The 18,933-nt window shown below is 35.4% G+C and overlaps 1 protein-coding gene across 1 annotated transcript in view; it reads right to left on the bottom strand.

The window, feature by feature from the left end:
- PIK3C2G (phosphatidylinositol-4-phosphate 3-kinase catalytic subunit type 2 gamma) overlaps positions 1 to 18,933 on the bottom strand; it is a 348,760-nt gene that overhangs the window by 69,199 nt on the left and 260,628 nt on the right. Inside the window, exon 26 of the mRNA XM_049625158.1 lies at positions 18,310 to 18,419. Within this exon, the coding sequence (XP_049481115.1) occupies positions 18,310 to 18,419 (110 nt within the window). The remainder of the gene's footprint in view (positions 1 to 18,309; positions 18,420 to 18,933) is intronic.

Below are 18,933 nucleotides of genomic sequence, written 5' to 3'. Positions count from 1 at the left end.
TTCATAATTTGGCTATTGTTGATAATGCTACTATAAACATTGGGGTGCATGTGCCATTGGAATCAGCACTTTTGTATCCTTTAGAAAAATGCAATTTATCCAATTGTATTTATTGCAATTGCTGGGTCATAGGGTAGTTCTATTTTTAATTTTTTGAGGAACCTCCATTCTGTTCTCCAGAGTGGCTGCATCAGTTGGCATTCCCACCAGCAGTGATTTGTATTTCCTTATATTTTGATTTGTGTTTCCCTGATGATGAGTGATGCTGAGCATCTTTTCATGTGTCTGTTAGCCATCTGTATGTCTTCTTTGGAAAAATGTGTATTCAAATTTTCTGTTCATAACTGGATTATTTGTTTTTGGGTGTTGAGTTTGATAAGTTCTTTATAGATTTTGGATACTAACCTTTTATCGGATATATCATTTGCAAATATCTTCTCCCATTCCATCAGTTGCCTTTTAGTTTTCCTGACTGTTTCCTTCACTGTGCAGAAGCTTTTTATCTTGATGAAGTCCCAATAGTTCATTTTTGCTTTTGTTTCCCTTGCCTCTGCAGACATGTCTAGTAAGAATTTGCTGTGGCTGAGGTCAGAGAGGTTGTTACCTATTTTCTCCTCTAGGATTTTGATGGATTCTGGTCTTATATGTAAGTCTTTCACCCATTTAAGTTTATTTTTGTGTATGGTGTAAGAAAGTGGTCCAGCTTCATTCTTCTGCATGTTGCTGTCCAGTTTTCCCAGCACCATTTGCTGAAGAGACTGTTTTTTTCTATTGCATTTTCTTTCCTGCTTTGTGGAAGATTAGTTGGCCATGCATTTCTGTTATCCTAGTTAATACTATAAGGCAAGCAGTATGTATACTCTGCTCTTCATATGTACTTCATATACCACTTCCATTTTCTTATAGAGCTATTCTACCTATGTGTAGTGTACATACCACACAGTTTCTCTTCTAACTACCATTAAATCTTAAACTATCTAGTAGGCATTATGTCTGCATCTCTGTCATTGTGACTACCTGAAGTTCATTCTCTACCTGAAATTCCTCAGAAAGTGCTCAAAGAAAAAAGTTTTTGAGTTTTAGATGTTCACAACAGTTTGTGGCCTGATTTGTAAGTCAGTTTGGCCTAATACATCATCTTTGGCTCACATTTTTTTTTTTGAGTGCCAGAAAAATATTATTCCATTTTCCCCGGAATAAAGAATTAGTACGCAAAGCTCTGATGACATACTGAACTTCTTTCTCTTATAAATAATAAATATTTGTTTCTTTTTGCCTAGACGCCTCAAGGAAGTTTATTTTCCTTCAAAGTCCAATAGTTCTTCTAAAATATGTTTCAGGTTGGTTACTCTGGGTAATTTTTCCAAATATTCAATGTATCCTTACAATATGTAATTTCAAGACTTTTGACCTCAGAAAATGTAATTTATGATACTGATATTTATTAAAATGCTAAATAATTTAGTATTTATACCATTTTAATATATTATTTGGGTTTTACTTTTTAGGGACTTTTAATATATATATATATATATATATATATATATATATATATGTTGGATTTTCATTGCCTTTCTTAATTTTTTAATTTTAAAAGTCCTCCTTTTTTCATCTGTTTTTTCTAGAGGCATCTGTTGTGTTGTGTTTAATCTGCATTCTTTCTGGTTTGCTTTTAAAACTATGTTTTCTTTTCCCAGAAATGAGCTCACAACTGTATTGTCAATTAATCTTCAACAAAGCATGAAAGAATATCCAACGGGAAAAAGGACAGTCACTTCAACAAATGGTGTTGGGAAAACTGGGCAGCAAAATGCAAAAGAATTAAGCTGGCCTGCTTTCTTATAGCATACACAAAAATAAGTTCAAAATGGATCAAAGACCTAAATGTGAGACCTGAAACCATCAAAATCCTGAAAGAAAACAGGGGAAAATTTCTTTGACATCAGCTGTAGCAACTTCTTTGTAGATATGTCTCCTAAGGCAAGGGAAACAAAAGCAAAAATAAACTATTGGGAGTAAATCAAAATAGAAAGCTTCTGCACAGTGAAGGAAACAATCAATAAAACTAAAAGGCAACCTATGGAATGGGAGAAGATATTTGTAATTGACATATCTGATAAAGGGTTAGTATCCAAAATCTATAATGAACTTATCAAACTCAACACACAAAATATGAATAATCCAATTAATAAACGAACAGAAGAGGGGCGCCTGGTGGCTCAGTTAGTTAAGCCTCTGACTCTTGATTTCGGCTCAGATCATGACTGTGAGGTCATGATCTCACAGTCATGATCTCATGATAGGTATTGAGCCTTGTGTGGAGCTCTGCATTGGGCATGGGGTCCGCTTGGGATTCTCTCTCTCCCTCTTCCTTTGCACCTCCCCTGTTCATGCTCTCTCTTAAAAAAATAAAAAAGATAAAAACAGATTCTCTTTCTCTCTCTGCCACTCCCCTCCTCACTCACATGTATGTGCCCTCTCTCTCTTTCTCTCTCTCATAGACACACAAAATGAACAGAAGACATGAATGACATTTTTCCAAGGAAGGCATACAGATGGCCAATAGCCATGTGAAAACATGTTCATCATCACTCATCATCAGGGAAATGCAAATCAAAACTAAATGAGATATTAACTCACACTTGTTGGAATGGCTAAAATCAGCATCACAAGAAATAACAAGTATTGGTGAGGATGTGGAGAAAGGGGAACCCTCTTGCTCTGTTGGTGGGAATGCAAACTGGTGCAGTCTCTATGGAAAACAGTATGGAGTTTCCTCAAAAAGTTAAAAATAGAAGTACCCTGTGATCCAGGAATTGCATTATTTACCCAAAGAATACAAAAACACTAATTCAAAGGGATATACGCACCTCTATGTTTATAGCAGCATTATCTACAATAGCCAAATTATGGAAACAGATCATGTGTCCACTGACTAATGAATGGATAAAGAAGATGTGGGATACGCACGCACACACACACACACACACACACACACACACACACACACAGTGGAATATTACTCAGCTATAAAAAGAATAAAATTTTGTTAATTACAGGAATGTGGATGGATCTAGAGAGTGTTATGCTAAGTAAAGTAAGTCAGTCAGAGAAAGACAAATACCATATGATTTCACTCACATGTGGAATTCAAGAAACAAAACAAATGAGTAAAGGGTAAAAATAGAGAGGCAAGCCAAGAAACAGACTCTTAACTGTAGAGAACAATCTAATGGTGACTAGAAAGGAGGTGGGTGGGGTAATCTGTTAAAAAGTTGATAGAGATTAAGTTAGTGAACTTGTCAAGATGAGCACTGGGTGGTATATGGAAGTGTTGATCCATGATCCACTATATTTTACACCTGAAACTAATATTACATTGTTAACTAGTGGGAATTTAAATAAAAACTTAAAAAAAAGAAAAATAAGCAATCTAAAAAGTTGTGTTTTATTTTTAATTCTTTCTTGGGTTCAGTCACCTCATTACTGAGTTTTTTAAATTGTGATATATATTGTTCCTTTATGTCTTTATCATTTTCTTAATTTCTTTTAGCTCTATTTGAAATATAAGGATTCAGTTTAATCCTTTGGTGGGAATATCTTTCTGGCATACTTTATTGTAGGGATTTTGTTTACATCTTCTTTTTCTTTTTCTTATTATAACTTTGTATGACATTCAAACATGATCCATTTGGTTTAATCATTTTAATATGAAATTAGCATTCCTAAACTTTCAAGATGGAGTATAAGGTTTTTGAGGGTCTGAAGCTCCCTTTGCTGTTGGTACCATACAGTGATGAAAAATATTTGTTTCATATTTTCTGAGATATGTTTCTTTTGCTTCTCCCCTCACCCCACTTTTTTCTGGACTTTGGTTTTCTTTTTCTCCTATGACCTTTCTCCTCTCAGTTTGGATTATACATATAGTAGTGTCTCTTCAGTGTAGGACTTTTTCCTGGAAGGTAGCTCCAATTACCTTTGAAAGCTCAAAGAGTTCTTTGACCTTTTCAGATCTGCCACAGAACGCTTGCCCTTCCCAGTGAATTGGGGTGAGTAAAAATTCTTCCAAGTTTTAGCTGTTGTTATCAAATTGACCTGCTCAGCTTTCCAGTGAGTACCCATGGAGTCTTTGGAGTTCTGTTCTCAGGTCAATCAGATGACCTGTTGCTTCTTTAGCTTCTTCCCATGATATGCTGGTATGCAGGTCTTATAGCTGACTTGTCCTACCTGCTTATATTTTAGGATTCTCAGGAATACTTTGTTGCCTAGTTTTGTTGTAGATACTGTCCATAGTTTTTGAGTTTTGCTACCTTATTTGATATGTTTTATTTGGAAGAGATTCAGGGATATTAAAAAAAACTTAACTTTTTATACTATTTAATTCAAACAACACAGTAAAATATGAAGTAAACCATGAAAGGATCCCTTCATCCCTCCTCCATTACCACTCTCCTCCCCAGAAATAACTAGTGGAAACAATTTGATATTATCCTTTTGTACTTTCTCTATATTTTTGTGCAAAAAGACACACACACATACATATCTACTATATTTATTCCTACCACATGCCAGCTGCTATTTTAGCGTTGGGATATATAGCAAAGAATAATAGAAATGTCTTCCTTTATAGAGTTTACATAATGTGAAATTCAGACAATAAGGAAATAAACATTTAAAAATAAAAGAGTCAGGAGAGTAATATATGCTATAAAAACACTAAAATAGAAATTGTAGAGATGGAATATGAGGTGGGTAACAGTTTGCAATTTTAAATAGGATGGTCAGCGAAGAGTTGAACTATTTGACACAGATCTTAATTTGGCAAGAGTGTAGGCCATGGGGACTTCTGATGAAAGACTTTTTTGTAGCAGAAACAACAGCTAGTCTAGAAACTCAGAGGAAGATGGGTGACTGGTGTTTAGCAGCTGGCAAAGAACAGCAGTATGGTTGACAGAGAGAGGAGGGGAAGAACAGAATTAGACAAAAAGAGCACTATTTTGTAAGGATGATGATGTGTGAGATAGAAGTAAAAAGACAGGAATCAAAATCATAATTCCATGTCATGTTGTAATTTGCTAATTTAACTAAGTAATATATTTTGGAAGAAAAATTTTATAGTGATTGGTATAGTACGTGGTCCCCAAATATCTATTGAATGAACAATCTTTCTAATTCCGAACAGAGAAAAAAATATTTTATTTTAAAATAATTATTTAACGCTTATTTATATTTGAGAGAGAGAGAAAGAGAGAGCAAGGGAGGGGCAGAGAGAGATAGAGATAGAGACAGAATCTGAAGCAGGCTCCAGGCTCTGAGCTGTCAGCACAGAGCCTGATGTGGGGCTCGACTCACAGGCTGTGAGATCATGGCCTGAGCTGAAGTTGGATGCTCAACAGACTGAGCCACCCAGGCGCCCCCAAAATCTATTTTTTCAAATGACCACATACTGTCTGAAAGTATAGATGTAGAATTTAACCAATTTTTTTTAAATTGCAGAGACTATTCTTTCCTCACTGATTTAATTTTGTCCAATACTAAGGCTCCATATAAGCCCAGGCCTGCTTCTTCATTGTGTTGCACTTGTTATTTGTCTATTTCTGCGTCAGTCCTACACACTTCCTTAAAAGCTGGAATTTATAATAAGCCTTGAAATCCATAAGTTCTTTTACCCTCTTCTTCTTTAGGCATTTTTTTTTTTACTATTTTAGGCCCTTTAATTTGCCAAATTTATTTATTTATTTATTTATTTATTTATTTATTATTATTTATTTATTTTTAATATTAGTTAATTTTTGAGAGACTGAGAGAGAGACAGAGTGTGGGCAGGGGAGAGGCAGAGAGAGAGGGAGACAGAAGCAGACTTCAGGCTCCCAGCTATCAGCACAGAGCCCGACATGGCGCTCAAACCCACGAACTGCGAGATCATGACCTAAGCCAAAGTTGGACACTTAACCGATTGAACCACCCAGGCACCGCAATTTGCCAAATATACTTTAGAATCAGCTTATCAAACTCACCCATACACAAAATAGATGTGTACGGATTTGAGTGGTATTGCATTAAAACTATAAATCAAATTGGAGGAGAATTAACATCTTACATTATGGATACATGCAAGTGGTAAACAGGATAGATTTTTCCATGTAGTTAGGTCTTGTTTTACATCTCTTTGAATGAGTTTTGCATTGTTTTCTTCCTGTGGAAGTTTTGCATATCTTTTGTTGGATTTATTCATTAATTGAACATATTTTTGTATGGCAAATGGTAAATGCTATTTTTTCCTATTTTTAACTAATATTTGATAATATATGAGTAGAGTTTAAACTGATATTAATTCTAACAATATTTCTGTATAATCTTTCCAAAATTTGTATTGACAGAGTCATGTAATCTGTAAGTAATGCTAGAGTTTTGTCACCCTTTGCACTGATAACACTTCCAGTTCTATGTTATCAGTGGTGATAGTAAGCCTTTTTGGTTTGTTCCTGATTATAAAGAAGTTTTCAATGTTTCACCATTAAGTATAATGTTTTCTTTACATTTCTATTTCTAGAGTTTTTAAAAAATGAGTGGTTCTAAATTTTATTAACTACATTTTCTTTATCTATTGAGGTGATCATATAGTTTCCCCTTTAATCTTATTTACTATGGAGTCTTGAATGTTTTATCTTGTAACTACTTGCTTTACTGAACTCTTGTTACTCTATATTTTTTAATTCTATAGAATTATTTTATTTGCTTTCTTATTCAAATGGAAAATGAGAATATAATAAAACTTAAACATAGAGCTTTACTGTCAATATAAAGGTATTCATATCTTTCTCCTGACATTCACGGGAATGCTTGCAGTTTTCCATTTTTATTTTTTTATGTATTTAATGTTTTATTTATTTTTATTTTTATTTTTATTAAAAAAATTTTTTTTAACGTTTATTTATTTTTGAGACAGAGAGAGACAGAGCATGAACAGGGGAGGGTCAGAGAGAGAGGGAGACACAGAATCTGAAACAGGATCCAGGCTCTGAGCTGTCAGCACAGAGCCTGACGCGGGGCTCGAACTCACAGACCACGAGATCATGACCTGAGCTGAAGTCGGATGCTGAACCGACTGAGCCACCCAGGCGCCCCTGTTTTATTTATTTTTAGAGAGAAAGAGAGAGAGACAGGGTGCAAGCAGGGGAGGGGCAGAGAGAGAGGGAGACACAGAATCCGAAGCAGGCTCCAGGCTCTGAACTATCAGCACAGAGCCCGACACGGGGCTTGAACTCACAAGCCGCGAGATCATGACCTGAGCTAAAGTCAGATGCTCAACCAACTGAGCCACCCAGGTGCCCCATCAATATTCCAGTTTTAAATGTAAGATATTTACCTAAGTTTCCTTCCATTCTGAGCTTACTAAAATTTTCTAAGAGGAATGGATGTTGAATATAATTAAATACTACTTTTCTGGGTTGGCATCTATCAAAGTTATCATGCAATGCCTTCTTTAGACTAATGTGACATATCCTCAATGTTAACCATGTAGTTCAATAATGTTTAATAATTTCCCCTTCAATTTTGTAAAACTTCAACCCATCTATCTTGTTCTGGTATTAGACTCTTTAAAATAAATTCCAAAATTTGTCATTATTAAACATCAATCTAGGCCAAAATTTGCTAAGAAAGTTAAAATATGACTGATCATTATTCACTTCCACATGTTCATGTTTCTAAAGATATTCTTTGACTTTACGAATTTATGGGTATATAGTATAGTATAAAACATTCATTTCTTTTCTCATTCATAGTTTAAGGAATGAAGATAATAATAATAGCGGAAGTATAATGCTAATCGTGATTTATGGAGACCCTATCATTCGTTCATTCATTCATTCAACAAATATTTACTGAACATATTTTGTGTGTGGGGTGGAAAGCTCTAGGGTAACAGCATGTACTCGCTTCTCATGACGATAGGCTATGAACGGTAAATCTTAAATTCTAATGTATTCACCTTCATAAAATTTCAACTATGTCCATGCCTTACTCTTATGATGCCCAACAGTTAAGATGTAGGAAGACTGGAGATGAAGGATGAACTTTTATGATAAGCCTATAGTTTTAGGGCAGACTTTCACCAATCCATCTCCCCTCTTGCAGGTGATAGATTTAAGGCCTGATAGCACAGTGCTGTTAAATATGACCCAATTTGGGACTGGGGACCCGAGAGCAGTAGGTTTCAGGCCTCTGCAAGGATCTGATTTATGCGGGTGGCAGCCCTGTGATTTATTTTGCTTAATGGCAGGATCAGCAGGATTATGCTTTGGAGTATCCTTATATTACAGGTTCAAAGCCGCATTTCGAAGGAACCAGTTCTTAAATTTCTTAGGGAAAGCCTCCAGATCATCCTGATAAACACTTCCAGCTCCCTGCCAGCCACTGTTTTATGTGTTGGGACATAGAAGTAAAGGAGAGAAATCAGATTTCTGCCCTCAGGGAGTATATATACTTTGGCTGACAGTGCCACTAAATGCCTTATGTTAATCTTTTCATCCTTATAGGAAAGCAGTAAAATTATTTTAGCAATGATGCCAGAAAAAAAGACCAAGAAAGGTTAAATGAATACCAAAGGTGACATCACCTAGAAAGTAGTAACCAAAAATTTCAACTCATGTTTATCTGATTCCACAGTCTTTGCTCTCATTGTGGATTATTTATAATAAACAGTATTTCAACTTTGTCTTTAAGATTAGCCAATCAATACATTTAGCATGGAATTCTTAGATGGAATAAAGGCACTAAACTAATGATCCTTTAATTTTTACATAGAAATAATGCTTAGAAAAACATTTAACAGTATTTCTTGAAGCCTGTTCTTGAAGGGAACATGGTCCAAAGGGTTATAAAATAACCATAAAATCTTAAGCCTTAGGTCCTATCTTAAAAATCTGTACAAATTCTACTCTACTTCATAACATACTTATCTTTTAATATGGCATAAATATTTTAAATAGCTTATCATTACAAACAAATGCTACTAACATATTTCCTAGCTATGTGTGTGTGAGAATGAGCCATTGAGTTTTTCAGTCTCAGAAAATTGGGTTGAATCCAGGAGGTCTGGTCTTTCATGTCAGGTTCAACATAGAGACAGAGAGCAGTTTTTTTTCTCAGATTAAATATTATGATATTTTTTGAATGCACATTTACATTAATATGTGACTATACGGGGCAAAAGTTTTTCACTGCTTTATGAGTCACATCAGAGTAACCATTGAGGAGAGATGTCTATAATGCCGAGGACTGCAGTTGAGCGAAGGTTCTGAGGCAACAGGATGGGAATTTCAAGAGCATATTTCTATTGCTGAAGTTGTTTATATCATTTTGTGGCTTGATAGAATACCTGTTTTACTGGTCAGTCTCTTTAGTCTAAGGAAAACATTTCTCAAAAGACTATCTGTGAAGGAATTTGCAGAAGAACATTCTTATTTCCCCATTGACTCTATAATTTTATCGTATATAAATAGAAGACTTTTAAGTGACTCATTCTCCCCATAAACCAATTTCTTCATCTAACCTTCAAACTTCACTTTGCTTTGATTTTGGCGTTTGTGATAAACACATTACTTTTTTTTGTCTTTTGTATTGGAGTTCCTGATTGAGTGTCCAGCTTTGTGAGTCATAAAGATTCAGAGGGAACAATGACTTAATACAACTTTGTCACAGTTTGTTTTATTCCATTAAGAAAAGTAATAGCTCAACATTGACTTTGTAATCTCTAAAATATATGACCAATGTTTTCTCATAGTTAAACCTATAAAGTGTGCTATCAAGATAATTCCTACTTTGCTGCAAATTTATACTGGACAATAAGTATTCAAACCCATATTTTTTTTAACCAAAAAAAATATTATGAGATGAATTCAGTGAATAATCATTCTTGATACACAATAAAAAAAGTTTCTGTCTATGCATTTTTATTTTTAAAACTTCAAGATTGTCTGACATGAAAAAGAGATGCTTTTGGCTGTATATGTATGTACACATGTGAGAACACAAAAATTTGAGCTTCATGTTCTAACCTTAAATTTTAAATAAAATAGATACTATGAAAGGATATTTCATATTCATCCTTGTGGCTTTGATGGCCTGGTATCCTAATATGAGATACATGGCTATAAGCATTTAGATATTTTCTTATTAAACATTTAGATGTTTAGATGTTTTCTTACCATGTTCTTTCACTTAACCTGAAGACATCAGAGTTAAAAAAATCTATATTTATCTGAGATTATCAGAGTATGAGGACTTTCATAGGTAGGATTTTTTTTCCATGTGATTTTGCTTAAGGTCCTGGGAAGAACATCCATTATGCAAGAAATCAATTTTGCTCTATTCTGAACTCACTTATTAGTTCTGCCTGTGATCTCAAGAAAGTCAATTAGCTTCCAGGAGACTCAATTGTTTCATCTATAAAACATAGTTGACGACTAAACCATGCTATTCCTCCAAGACTGTTGATAGAATTGAATTAGGTAACATATGAAAAGTCATTGGAAACAGAGTAATATTATGCAAATATTATTTCAGAAAACTTACTACCAAATAAGTAAAGAAATGAATATATATATGAGCCCAAAATGTAGCAAACTACAGATAGAGGGATACAAGGGAAAATAAATGTGCAGATTTATGGTTTTATGGAAAATGACTTACGGGGAACTCTCTTGAAATCCTACAAAAAATAAAGGTTAAAACAAGAGGCAGCTTTAGGTTTATCTTTCTTTCTTTTCTTATTTTTGTTTTCTTTTCTCCTGCTTCATAGTTTAGAACGTGGCTTAAAAACACCAAACAAACAACAACAAAAACTTTGCTCTTTTCCAAGTTAAAGTTTGAAGTCTTCAAAATTTACCTATGAGGTTAGTGAGTCTTATGTAAATGTCATCTCAGGGACCTAACTCTGCATACAAACAAGAATTCCAGGCTCCATGGTCTTGACTATCAATAAGTAATTCTTATACTTTCTTAGGGAGGCTACTTAGAAAAAGCAGCCACATCAGATCAGATGGAATAAAGGAACTAGAAAAAGGTTGATGGACTGGTCTTATTATGTGTAAGTATTATGCCAGTAAAATGATATTCCAGGTTTCCATTCCCACCCTCCCCAAAGCCAGCTCATTTTATTGATGACATTAACATGAAATCTTATGCAAAGCAAAAAAAAAAAAAAATCTTAACATGCAATAGTATAGAAAAATCAATAATAATAATTGATAACCAACTGATAATTGGTGCTATAATTAAGGTAACAAAAATCTTTAAAATGTGAAAAATATATTTAAAAATAATAAATTACTTTAGCTGTTTGTTAAATCCCTGGAATATAGCAATCCTATGCAACACATAGGTCTGTCAGGAATGCCAGTGAGGATAGGCTGTTGCCCTTAGCTGTTGAGGGGTTAGCAGCTGTTGTGAAACAGCGCCATCTGGACTATTCATCTTTTGTAACTAATGACTTCTGGCACTTTGGGTGGGTGCATTGAACTTTCCAAATGCTCTTAACCTTTAGACTGATAGTCTCCAGAAAAGTTAAAATATCTTTTTTTAAAAGCTAATAGCTAAGGTGTATCATGACTTGATATTTAGGCAAATTGGGCAAATTCTCAGCGTAGCTTATATAATTCAAAAACAGAGACTCTCCTATTGCAGAAATTTAGAACAGCAGCCAAGCTATGGAACATTGTAATGAGTGTGACTAGGTCATGCAACTTAGGAAATACAGTATTGTAAAAGGTATTATACCTTCAGTTAAAAAGTGGCTTATAAAGTCAATTTAGTTCAGATTTGTTTTTACAATTATTATTTTTTTTAATGAGAGACTTTCACAATGAAAAAGAAACTTCCATCTGTTTTAATTTGCATATCTCTTTGAAATTTGCTTTCCTAATTTAATGAAAGTTGGACATCATGATTGTTAATTCCTCTAGGTTCTGGGTTTTTGTTTTTTGTTTTTTGTCTTTTGTTTGTTTTTCTTGTGAGCATTTATCTCTATGGGTATCAATGGTTACTAAGGCAAAAGAAAACTTTGATCCATATTTGTGGAATTACAACAATCCAAGAGATAAGAATTTGCAAAGTACTAGAAAAGCATCAAGAAAGTCTAAGGACAAAAGAATCCAGGAATCATCCCTCTCCCATATTTTCTTTAATGTCAAAGAGAAACTAGACAGAAGGCCATTGAACTGTTTTGAGGCATTGAGCACAAAGAGTCTCATTTCACTCTGTAGCCATGAAAAATAACTAAGGAAGAATGAGGGAAACACTGGAAGTTTCTGGCATTATGTCTGCACACTCAGGAGGCTCACAGACCCTGGCTCCTTTGTCTATGTGGAATCCAGGAGCACTTTTTCTGGATGTCATCAACATTTCCAGTGGCTTCATGGTTGTACTGGTTGGGACAGTCATTGTGCCTGCTCTGCCCAATGGCTCCTCATAACTAAGATTGCTCTCTCTAAAGCTCAAAGTTCAGAGAAGAAACTCTAGGCTGTTCTTTGGCAAGGAATGGCCCATGATAGGTGTAAGGATAGGCAACAGAATCCACGATGGCTTTGTGTGAAGGATTCTGTCCAGTGGGGACAAAGGCAACTATTTAAGTCAATTAGATTGTCTCTCTCTGGAATTTCCACTAGAGAATACTGGCCAATGGGCAAAGAGGTAAAATATAGACAGAGTAAGCAGAGTAGAAGTCCTTTGTTTCCTCTAGAAATCAGGTCCTATTGGTTTCTGGGATTTGTTAGGTTATGATTTGAGTCCATTTATACCCTTTTCTCCAAGGATATCAGATAGAATCTCTGGCTCTTGCTACCAAAATACCTCATGAAAACAAAATTAAGTTTGGAGTTTTGTGTTTTGCTTCTAGCTGCCTTCAGTTGTAGCCAAAGAGCCAGAGACCTTATGCTTACTAAACCAAAGAATCTGTGTGGCAGGCCAAATAGAATATCTGGAAATACATGGAAAATTTCCTCTCACATGTTTGGAGGAGAAAATGGATGAAGTGAAAAGCATGATCTGTATGTGGGAGGGGAGGTAGGCAGGGAAATTTATGCTTAATGATCCCAGTCTGGTCTGTGAAATAGGTTATCTGTTTCTAAAGACAGCTAACCCGAGGTTTGAAAGTGATTGAAAATTCTAAAGTAACCCATTCAGACAGCATTTTAATGGATCGTTGCCTTTGTTGCCTAGCAGTGGGCTCTGCAGAGGTATTACATGAGAGTATCCATTTGCAGGAATTGAGTCACGAGACTTTCTTGATTCTATTTAACAGCACTCAGCTGTAAGGGGAGTCGAAAAAAGTAAGGAAAGCAGAGAGAGGAGTTGGCAATGCTGTGAAAAACCTTTGTGGTCAGTAAAAGAATTTTATTCTCATCTTTCTCTAAATGCCATTAATTGTAATACAATTTTTAATGCCACGCTGAGTACGGCATCTTCTGAAACACTTATGATCACCTCTTAAGCCTGAGTGCAAATACCCAAGAATGAGGTAGGATCCTATATTGTTCATAAATAAAGCATTCTCTCGGAGAGGGAAGAAAAGCCATTTCTTTCAAGTCTCAAAAAATATCAAGAGGGCAGCCTCTTACTGCTACTGTAGTCAGGACTGGGCACTTAAGGTAGCCACACATGCTGTGTCTCAGATGGCTTAGTCCTCATTCATGACCCACATCTGTGGGCTTGGTGGTGGTGGTGGTGGATGGTGGATTTTCTTATTTTTACTTCTATCTTAGTAGTAATATTGGAATAAGCAGTAGTATAAAACACTTTTAGCCTGTCAGAACACAGAGAACACAGACTTTAAATATACAGGGGCTCTCAAAAGTATATTAGAATTAATGTCACCCATTGAAGCACCAAGACTAGTGCTGGATCCATTACATAATGGATATGTAATATCCATTACATAACTTTCCTTTTTTGGTAAATTATGTGCACTGGCGTCTCTATTCAAGTACCTCCTTCAGTTTTGTAACCCATGTGATGTCAGAGAACACAGTTTAAGATAACAATATTATTTACACAGAAAAGTAAACAAGTGCACATAATTTTTCACGTTTATTTTAATCATGTGGATCAAGTCATTCAAAATTCCACTATTGTTTTTAATTAATCAGGCTACTTTTATAAATTCATTCTATATATTGCTTGAGTATTAACAAAAGAAATATCCTATAATTAGGTTAAAAAATTTTAATATATAAATAATAGAGAGATCTTAAGTAATTTTTCAAATGGTTAAGAATCCTAGTCACAATTAATTGAGGTTTCTTAAATCTCCATAACAGGGTCTTCACAGTGCTGTGTGATAGGAAAGATCATCAGCACACGATCCACATTTGCTTACCAAAGAACTTAAGAGAACATGTGGAAAGGCAAACTCAAAACACATTAAATCATATCTAAAAATAAAGGTATGTAGTTGAGATTATAGGATAAAATATATCACTAAAGGGAGACATGAGTCTCATGGGAGATTTCTCTGAGCGGAAAAGGGGAAAGACAGAGAGGTTCAAGGCATCTGGTAATGAGCCAAATCAGAGAAAGGAAAGGGGTTGAGTACCTTGGAGTCAAATTACCCCATGGCGGTCCCCTGGGGCAGCAAACATAGCAGATCCTAAACCAAACATCCGGGGGACACCTGGTGATGGCACAGAGATGATAGTACTGGGAAGGAACATCTGTCCTCCATCAAGGCTTGGGATAGTCAAGATGTGAGGACTATTGCCCGAAAAAAGATCTACTTTGTTCAAACTGTAGCCAAAGTGGGCTCTAAGGAACCTTGAGAAAACTATGGTCTGAATTATGAAGCGACATACCCCAAGAGCCTGCATATGAGAGGGGTGGTTTTGAGCCCACAGGATAGAGTGTAAGACCTCACACTCTGTAGCATAACCCCCTGGATACACATTGTGGTTACATCTACAGCTGGCTATATCCTTTGGTAAATTATTTAACTTCTCTGGGGTCCTAATCTAAAAATTTAGATTAAAATTATATTATCTTACAGACTTTTTTTAAATCACTTTACTGAGGTATGATTGACATGCAAAAAGCTGTGTATATTTAATATATACAACTTGATGAGTTTGGAGATGACTATACATTTGTGAAACTATTAGGATAACCTATACCATAAACATACCCATTACCTCCAAAAGTTGCCTCCCATGCTCTTTATTTATAATTGCTATTATCAGTATTACTAATCATTTTTCTTACAGACTTGTTATGATGATGAAACAACTTACTCTATGAAAAGCACTAGAACAGGGCCTGACACATAAGAAATACCGCCCTAAATGTTAGCCATTATTATATAACTTTTATAGACTTAATGTTTGATGTTTACATTGCATCTCCTGTTAAACTTTAAAATATATCTTAAGGGGAATGAGGCATGTTTCACATTCAGATATGTTCGAAAGTGGAAAAGTGGGACTATGTCCCCTGTTTTACTTGGGAGAAACTGGTATAACCAATTAAGTGTATTAAGGTGATATACTAGACATCATGTAATTCAGTAATAAATTAAGGACAGCATGAAATAGCACACATTCTGTAGGATTATAGAACAAAAGACTAGTCATGATGGGAATAATCTGAGGTTTCATGGACAAGAACCTAGTTGTCCAGCATCTTAAGGGATACGTAGAGTTGAAAGTTAGATCAGACTCCCCCCCATTCCAGTAATTTTTTTGATTCTTGGGAAGTGTTTCTGATGTATTAAATAGACAAAGGAGGAATGAATGTATATGAGAAATTTATCTACCCAGAAGAGGATTCCTTTGGGAATAATAGAGGTGGAGTGGATAAACCTTGATAAAGACAATCAGATTATAAGGTTGTCAAAAGTAAGAGGTAGGAAATGGCAAGTCAAAAACAATTATTGAACAGAGAAATGATGTGCCCTTATTTAGATGACCAAATGCCTTTTAAGTCTGCAATGGAGAACAAGGTGTTTACCATAAAATTGTAGAAAGAAGTTTAATTAACAGAACATACTATATAACATCTAAAAGTGAGAAAATTAGCCTGGCAGAAATATGCAGGCAGGATAATGAGGTCTAGCTCACTGCCAGGAGATTAGTGGCTTTAGATCTACTTCCCATATTAGTTCACAATCTCTTGACTCCGAAGAGGACATAAGTAAATGTAGGCAGGCTCATATCATGTCGAAGATTCTGCTCTTTATAGATCTGGGTGTATCAGTTAAAGTCAGAAAATGTGGAGGGATGGAACTCTGGCAGACAAAGCCTATCGACATTTTCCCTGTGGCCAGGACCTGAAAGAGCTTTTCTTCATCCAATATATAGTTTCTTTCCTTTGCTCTAGGTAGTAGTAGGGACTATTTGTAAACTGTCTAAGCAATGACACATCAAACACAGGCTTTAGCTGAATCACATGTTTCCAACCTTCATCTTTTCTGGACCTCTCTCTGCAACTCCTCTATCTCCCAACCAGGTCCCACTGACACATCAATCATTGTGCCTGTAGTGCAGCAGCCCACTTCAAAGGAAGGGATCCCACTCAGATCATAATTGGATAGCCTGAGGGGGCTATTTTTGGTACCATGTGCACTCACCTACTTAGGATGGAGGTAACTAGACCAGGGGAGAGCAGCTGGAGTATAAAGCTGCTTCCTGCTGATGGGATCCCAGAGCTGTGTTGAACTCTGAAGGACCTTCCAGGCTCTGTGACAGAAGACCTTCTGCTCTTCCCGAGGCCAATTGTTTGCCTTTCCCTAGGATTTTTCATACAAATCCCCCATCCCCAATAGCTGAGGCAACTTGAGAGTCTTTTATCCTTAAAATCAAGGATCTGAAACACTTATGCAAATCTTTAAGCTAGCGTCTTTGGCCACAGACCATTGTCAACTAATATTTATAGTTTTCTAAGTAGACATAAACAGATGCTTCTTTCAGAGATAACCTTTACTACCAGAGAGCATTTTTCAAGACTCAAAAAACCTACCAGACTCCACTAAAGAATCTCTTATGGTAGAATGTCAGAAACAAAGGAGGTAGCAGAAATGTATATTTTTGGCAAGGGCTCTGCCTGGTGTTCCTTAATGGTATCATATAATTTTCTATATTAAATGTTGAAAAACCCTAGACCAGGGGATTGAAGTCCTAGCTATGGGCCCTAATCCTAGCTGTATTTCTTACTATTTTTTTATTGTAGGCAAGATGTTTAATTCTTTGAATTTCAGTTTACTTATTTGCATATTTATTGTCAGAATAAATGAAGTATGAGGTCTCTTCCAGCTCTAGCATTCTATAATTCTACCATATTGCTTCTATTCAACCACAAGAGGAACCTATCTAGTAAAGTTCACAAAAGACAGATTCTTTGCAAAAGTGAAATTCTTTATGTAGGATGGCCCAATCAACTCTCATTGTTGCCTTGTAATAGAGAGAGTCCTCACTATACATTATGGAAGGGGAAGAGTAAAAGTAATAATTGGCTGGGAAAGATTTTATTTTAAATACTGTTTTCCTCAAAAAGACAAAGCATACATCCATTAAAAAGAGTATAATCTGTGTTTACAAATTTCCGAAGTATTTGAACAATTAAAAAGTAGACTCAAGATTCAATATTAAGGAGTTATAGGAAAAAGTGTATTTCTCTACTTAAACTCTTTACTATGATAATAATTATGCTAACATTTATTGAGCACCTAGAATTTGCTAGCAATTATACTATCCATTCAAAAATTGAAGTTCAGAGGAATCTTCTATTATAAAATGCACCACCCTTTTGACAATGATTTTGAGTGTAATTAATATTCACTATATTCTGGACAGGCTCCTTCTTTGATGTATATTAGTGTTTTCTCAGACTTGCTTAAAAAAACATAGATTTAAAATAGAAGATAGTTACCAAATACTCCAATATTTGTATTGTCTTAGAGTTGAAAGTAGTGAGTCCATATCTCATCATAAATCTCTTTTTCCAAATTGTTTTCCTGGACATAGTTCAAGTAGAGCAACCAATCTATTTATGTCAGTCCTTGCTCTTTTTAGTGACCTCTTATTGAGCAATGTAATAGATGAAGAGGCTGGTTAGCAAACAATAGCATGGTACAGAAACACTGACTAAGGCCCTCTCCTCGACATTCACATTGCTCCCTTTCTATCCCTTGGGAAAGAAGACACAAGCTGGTTATAGAAATGACAGCTTTATAGCACTGACTGTTCACCCTGAAATCACCTCAAATGTGAAATGTATTTGTACACATGAATAAATTCATACTCATACATTCACAGCTTATCTTACTTGGTAAAATGACTTGTTGCTTCTAGGTCTGTGTCTTGTGGGCGAAGATTATTATACACATATTTCAGGTCTTGAATTCCACTCAGCTCAGGCAATCCTGCATGTAGCATCTTAGCAGGTAAACAAAACAAAAGCAAACAAACAAACAAACAAAACCTCAGAATAAATGTAAATCAGATCTTAGTTAAATTTGGTTAAGTTTACTTGGTTAATTCTACAAATGCATATACACTTAAACTTATACAGCAAAGCCTTTCAGTTTATAATCATGAATGGATAGAAGTTCATGATTTTTTAACTTCCTGTATTTACTAATAGAAGCAACAAAACAACAATAAGAAGAAGAACCAATAAAATTGTCAAAGTGCTTGCAGATTAATAATTTAATTTTATTGGGGTGCTTGAGTGGTTCAGTCAGTTAAGCATCAGACTTTGGCTCAGGTCATGATCTCATGGTCCACGAGTTTGAGCCCCGTGACAGGGTCTGTGCTACAGCTCAGAGCCTGGAGCCTGCTTCAGATTCTGTGTCTCCCTCTTTCTCTGCCTCTCCCCTGCTAGTACTCTGTCTCTCTCTCTCTCTCAAAAACAAACGAAACTTTAAAATAATAATAATAATTTAATTTT

The sequence above is a fragment of the Panthera uncia genome, chromosome B4 (genome assembly GCF_023721935.1).
Source record: "Panthera uncia isolate 11264 chromosome B4, Puncia_PCG_1.0, whole genome shotgun sequence".
Classification (NCBI taxonomy): Eukaryota; Metazoa; Chordata; class Mammalia; order Carnivora; family Felidae; genus Panthera; species Panthera uncia.
The sequence above is the reverse complement of the archived record's forward strand: the minus strand, read 5'-3'. Positions and strand labels throughout refer to the sequence as shown.